Consider the following 6,700-nt stretch of genomic DNA (forward strand, 5'->3'; position numbering starts at 1 on the left):
ACTCTGTGTACAGTACTACAGGATATATTTTGGATACACACACAGCTGTTGCTAAAGTAGTTGCAGATCGATTACAAGATAGAACTTGCCCAATTATTATTTCATCTACGGCTCACTATTCTAAGTTTGCACCTGCTATCTTGAGGGCCTTGAGGATTGCAGAAATAAACCAGAATCCATTAAGTCAGCTTCACTTGCTGAGTTCTTACAGCCCTCTGCCTCCAGTCCACTGGGGACTGTTAGAGACCCTGAAAAGGAAGGCAAATGAGGATCACCAGGTCTGTGCTGCTGATATGAGTATGCTGATGTCTCATATAGAAACTTTAATTCAGAATCATTTTATGAAAGTTTTCTGAGCGACCGCTCAGACATCCACGGTGTCAGTTGTGGTACCTTCTTAACAAGCTGCATGCTTTACTAAAGTCATGATTCATTTGGCCTGTGTCCAGTCCACAGCATAACATCCGCAGTTTTATACTCAATTGTCAAGTTCTCAACAGAATTTGTAAGTCAGGTGTGTGAGATTTCTAGTAGTGGTGAAAGGTTGTGAATTGAGAGGATAGATGACTGGAATACTTTTCTGCAGATCATACATAATAGAGATGCCACTGCTGCCGGCTTTCCTTGGCAGTGCTGTCTCCTTCACAAGCCTGAAGCATTCTCCGTGGAAGGAGGAAGATAATGAAGTCTGACCTTTCTGAAACTAATAGCCCTTGTTCTGTTGCAAGAATGATGAGATCATTTGGTCAGTGCGTGATTAGTTGAACTTCAACTCACTTTGCTTAGGGCACCAAAATGTAGTAAGATACTGTAATGAAGTTCGTAAGTTACTAATGAGGGTTGTTTTCACTACAAAGATTGAAGTATGCTTGTATTGTTGATCCTTGAAACATTCAATTTGGTGGTATGTTATCTTCTTGTATAAAGGTTTTTTATGTATTGAGGCCAACGTTTATGTAAAAAAATTCTGATAGGTTTGTTTTTCATGCTTTTTTTTCTCACAGATATTTTCCTGTGTAAAATAGAATTCTTCATTCAATATTTTTAAATTTTTTTGAGATATGTTTCTCCCTCCAATGTATCGTAGTCTCTTTCCCAGATCTTTTCTATTTGAACTTTCACCTTTAGAATCCTTTTCTAATGCATTGAAGAATTTGCTAGTAGTAGCAGCAGTCTCCTTAAATAAGAACCAGACCACCGTTTATTTACATTTACTTTTTGTATTCTGACTTTTTAGAATGCAAGTGCTATCTTTGAGGTCATATAACTTTCTTGTTCTAAGTACTTCCATTTCATATTTTTCTTAAATTAATTTCCTTGACATTCTATTCTATTCATGCTTTGCATGAACTAGTATAAGAAAGCTTCCCGAAGTGCTTGGCATCTCATCAAGGAAAGTGAAAGATGAATTCCAGTGTCTGGGAGGTGCGATAGCATCAGAGGTATTAACAATCTAGTTTTGCTAATGATAGGCTCTTCAATGTTTTTTTTTGCATCAGAATAAAAGAGTAGAGCATGTTGCCTTAGGAGGTCATGTGGTTATGGACAGATATGTTCTGCTAACTGTAGATTATATTTGGCAAGGACGTAAATATAACTACATTTCACAGTAAAAGAAATGGTAAAATGATGCATTGGCAAGTTTTGAATGGCATGCAGTTACAGGTGAAGAGCTAAAAGTCATCAGATGTGAGGATAAATAGCTATGGGAGGTTGTGTTTTCCACCAAGATTCAAACAGGGAAAGTATTGCCAAGAGAGGTGGCAACTGATAACATTTTTTGCCTCTTTGAGAGGCAGTATCTCCTAGATGTCAGGACTCCTGTGGGGCTTTGAACTGTTGCCATATCTGCCAGCTTCCTCTGTGTGTCTGCTTGTACATTTTGCTACTGTAGACATGAAGAAGACACCATCTAGTAAACTATTTCAAAGACTTGCCGTTTTTCCAGAGTAAGGTAAAAGACCCAAGCATGATGTGCATTTGCCACAGTGAATATATTATACAATAAAATTAAATGTAGCAGATAACAAAGGTGTGACACAATAGCTCTCTAGATTCTGCCATTCTTGGATGCCTTTTTAGGACCTTTCTAGTTCTTTTCTCTGCTCAATCTTGGTTTGCTCTTTTCGCAGGAACTTTGGAAAATAATTTTTTTATTTTCACAGAATCATTGAACAGCTCAGGGTGGAAGGTACCTCAAAACATCATCTGCCTCAACCTTTCATGGGAAAGAGAGCCTAGATGAGATTATCTAGCACACTTGCCAGTCACGTTGTAAAAACCTCCAGCAATGGGGACTCTACCACCTCCCTAGGGAGGTTACTCCAGTGGTTCAGTTTTCTCACTGTGAAAATTTTTTTTTCTTATATCAAGGTGAAACTTTTCCTGGTGCAGCTTGTACCCATTTCCCCTTGTCATCTCCATATGGCTTGTTGTGAAGAGAAAGCCTTTGTCTTTCTAGTTGCCATTCTTAGTTGCCGTAATGTGATGAGGTACCCCCTCAGCTTCTTCTTCACAGTGAAAAGACCTAAGTCCTTCACTCTCTCCTTATAGGGCAGAGGGATTTTTGTAATTTTCCAAACAGAACACGAGAAAGACTATAAATATGTAATTAAAAAACCCAAGTTCTGTAAGAAAAGGTTGCATAAACATGCCAAAAAAAGAAGCATTGCTTTTAAAGGTGGTAAGTGCACATCCACCTTTTATTTCTGTGTGTTTCCATCTCATTCTTACTGTAGTTCCAAGTGGAAAAAAATGCCGTGTTTTCTCTGGATGTGCTTGGTGAAAACCAGAATTCTAGATCTTAAAACAAACCAACCAACCAAAAAATGCCAAACAAGCCCAACTGCCTGGACTGAATTACTGGAAGGAAAATTGGTTTCAGCATAAGGATTCTGTGGAAATCCTGCAGTACCTGGTTCCATGTGGCTTAATGCTGTTTGACTTCATAGGGCAAGTTGTCCCTCACTGTTACAGTACCTTATAGAAATGTCTATAAAGAAGAACTTGTTTTCATAGAAAGTACCTAAAAGAGAAAGCTAGGATTCTAAACAAGATTAGACTAGAAGCAAACATCCTGAGTTAGTTCATTATTAGATAAAACAGTAAGAACTGAACTAGCAGCGGATTTATTTTGGCATGATTCAAACAATCAATATTTCAAAGTTCATGGCAGTAATTCAAGATTGGTTGGAAGAAGAAAGTAAAATTTCTAGTTGCTACTTACATATCATGTGAGCCATTATAACAGTTGATATGAATTGAATGAGAAAAAAGGGCAATTGTACTTAGGTTTGGGCTTTCAATGTGGACTTAAAGCAGTGGTTAAAGAGCACGTATGGTATTAGTACATTTGTCAGAATGTCTAAAGGCTTTTACAATGCAATATTTACTCTTCTATTAAAATAATGAATTAATTTTTGGTCTTTCTTGTAACTTCCGTGAGCTGTTTTTGTGCGCCACATCTGCTTGTGGTTTCTAGTAATGGGGATTGTAAAATGCTGCAGTAGTGTCGTGATCCTGGATGTACACAGCATTTGTGACCAGGTGCTGATGCTGTGTTGTGGTGACTATAATGTACAATCTTCTGGCTTGCCTTGTCCTGTTGGGCCTGGAGGAATGGAAGAGAAAAAACTTCCAGCATACTCGGTATAGCTGGCTGTGGGTGCATAGGTTAGCGAGGAAAGCAAACCTTCTGCCTTTCCAGCCCAGCTTTTCTGAATGTCAGTCAGCAAAATACTGTGGTTCAGCAAACACTGTGCGACTGTTGTACTTTTTTCCCCCCATCAGTATTACGAAAGATTCAAAGGGCATTAATGATGAAGAGTGGACACAAGTGCCATTTTTCTGGTTTTTGCAGACCTTGTGCACACTGAATATGGTCATGCAATATTTTCTATTTTTAAGGTAAAAATGGTGTACTAATGATACACAAAAGCAAATCTACATTGTGGTGGTTATCAGGATTCTTTAAGCCATTTAGGCTTGGTGTATACATGGTTTGCTCCTGTTTGTCTAAAGATAGGACATGGTGGTCTAAATCTAAGCCAGGTTTACAGAGAGTGTGAGTATGCATATATACACATTTCCACTAGCTTCATTGACCTGGAGTAACAGCATAGCTTTAGTTAAGCTAATACTCTTCTGTATAGATAAATCTTTGCTGAACACTGATACGACATGAAAAACCTTAAGGACAAATGTAATAAATGTAAGGACACTGTAATGTCTGTATTTACACTTTTTATTTTAAGGATACTTACATGGAAACCAGTTTGTTTTGCTTACAGACTCACTAGCTGCTCATTACTTGCCTTTAGTCACAATCTTCCTTCTCAGAGAGTGATTCGAGGTAAAGGGTGAGTAGAGCAGATAGAGGTATCTTCAGAAAGTAATTCTGTTTTCTTAGCATCTTACAGTTTAGAAAGAATTGCTGTATGTGCTTTTGAGGTGATGGAATAGTTTAGCAGATGGAACTCTAAAAGGAAGATTCTTGTTTTTCAAGAGGTCATCTTTACTCTTCAAGGACATCTAGAACACTTTGCTATTAAGTATATCATGTTTGGCATGTCTGAAATATGCATTAGTCATTTGTATCTTGTATTTTTTCTAAATAAATGCTGTGGGATCCACTCTGTAGCACTTTCTTTGCAGAGATGCTCGTAAATCCTTATCAATGTGATATAAAGAAAATCCATTAAAAGAAGTGGTTTCAAAATCTGACTTTTTCAGTCTTGAAAGATGAGTTTTGTCCTATGTTTACTTGAAAGTTAGGTGTACAGTAAATGATCTAGTAATTCACTTTGCTGAGATTGATGGATGTTAGTGAGATAATTTGCAACATATATAAACATATATAAACCCACATCAAAAGTAGCAAATATCTAAAGACTGTTTTTGCACCACAGACTTGTTGGGTGCTGCATGGGAAGTCTGAATTATGAGGAATTCATATGGAAAAGGACATCTCCGTTTTATCTTTCTTATATATGCTTAGTTTGGTGGAAGGATGAGCTGATTGCTTGTTAGGAGATGCGGAGCAACTTTGGTTCACTTGGAATGTGATTTCAGGAGCACAGGCTTAAAAATTTCTTGACTATTACAACAGCAATAAGTAGTTAATTTCAGTGAATTAATGAGAACAAGCAGTTGATTCTGAACACGTATTAACAGTTTGAAGAGGATTTAAATGTTACTGTTTTTTCACAGTAGTCATAAATGTGCGCAGCACACTTATGAGAATTGGGAAGCTGTTGCTTCGACGATTTTTTGGAATGCAGCGATCTAAAAGACATCAGTCGTGGTCTTGTTTTCCACCTTAGGTCTCCTGGTGTGGAGGTAAGATCTAAGCTGTTTGTGCCTTTACTCCAGAAGACTTTATTCCCTGGTGACTAAGGTGGTCTCTGGCTACTTTCTTGAAAGCATAGGAAATAAAATACTTAATAGGAAAATTGTTTAGCAGAATTGAGAAAACACCTGCTTTACTTGCTTATGTACAATATCTTATTTAATGAAGCAGAGAAACCAGTGTGTTCCTTGTGCAACATAGGAACACATTTTTCACAAAAAGTATCCCAAACTTTACAAAATCAGTTACATAGCACAGGAATTGTTGCTTTAGCATTTTATTTAGATATTTCATTACTGGTATTTGAAATGCCCTTAGATTTTCAAACAGTTCATTTTATTTTAAATAAATTATTGCTATAGAAACATGCAGTGTGTCACCCCCAGGTTTAAAATTCATCATGACACTAATTGAGTCCTAACCTGAAAGATCTCAGAGTGTAAAGCTGGAAGGACAGCTGTGACTTAGCAGATTTGTTGCATGAGTTCACACAGCTTTTGAGTCTTAACCATGAGTTTAAGAACACAGAGGGAAATAAAATAGTGAGTGCTCAAAACTATGGGTGCCACAAAGCTTAAACACTAAGGAGCCACTTGAACAGAGTAAGATGAATTACTTGGTTGGGAGCTGTAAGCAATTTGCATTTCACTGCATCTTAATGCTGACCTGTGTTTCTAGGGGCAGAGGTTTGAGAACATACTTACCCAGTAGAACAATCTGCTGTAGGAAATGCTGACTTCGAACAGCATCTGTGTGCGCTCAATGGGACGTGAATTTTCAGCATGCCAGGTGGCCAAAAGGACCAGTGAGATTCTCTGGTTTAAAAATGGGAATACTGCCAGAGAAGTAATTTTGCTGTCTGTATTTGACTTCGGTGTAACCTCTTGGAAGAATGCTACGCCCAACTCTTAATACTCACAATTTTCAGTAATGCTGGGAAACAGAAAAAAGTCATGAGAGCAATAGCAGCATTAAAAAGAAGCACTGACATGAGAATCTCAGTAAGCAGAACCTGCGTAGTTTAGTGAGAGTTGCCCTAGAAGAATCATCTTTGGAGCAAAAAATTGCTAATAAAATAAAGGTCTGTTCCATCTAGCAGAGAAAGAGTGGTCCAGAGATTGTAAGTAGAGGTTGGACACGTTACAAAAGGAGATAAAGGCACATAGCAGAATGGTAAAGGTTTCTCTCATCTGAACGTGTTAGATGATTCTCGAAAAGATGTGATTTGGTAGACAATTCTGGCAAGTCAGATCCGTGTTATGCAAGAGGTCAAGCGAAGTGGTCACAGCAGCCCCGTTCGGCTGCCCCAGAAGTCACTTCCTTGCTCACAGAAGCCCGAACAGTGTTTCACAG

General features: G+C 38.0%; 1 protein-coding gene across 1 annotated transcript in view; it reads left to right on the top strand.

The window, feature by feature from the left end:
* Positions 1 to 428, top strand: part of THNSL1 (threonine synthase-like 1 (S. cerevisiae)) — a 2,476-nt gene extending 2,048 nt beyond the window's left edge. Inside the window, exon 2 of the mRNA XM_010141780.1 lies at positions 1 to 428. This exon is cut by the window's left edge and continues 38 nt beyond it. Coding sequence (XP_010140082.1) covers positions 1 to 356 — 356 coding nt within the window. The 3' untranslated portion in view covers positions 357 to 428.
* The last annotated feature ends 6,272 nt before the right edge of the window (positions 429 to 6,700 follow it).

Source organism: Buceros rhinoceros, unplaced genomic scaffold (genome assembly GCF_000710305.1).
Source record: "Buceros rhinoceros silvestris isolate BGI_N320 unplaced genomic scaffold, ASM71030v1 scaffold1428, whole genome shotgun sequence".
Classification (NCBI taxonomy): Eukaryota; Metazoa; Chordata; class Aves; order Bucerotiformes; family Bucerotidae; genus Buceros; species Buceros rhinoceros.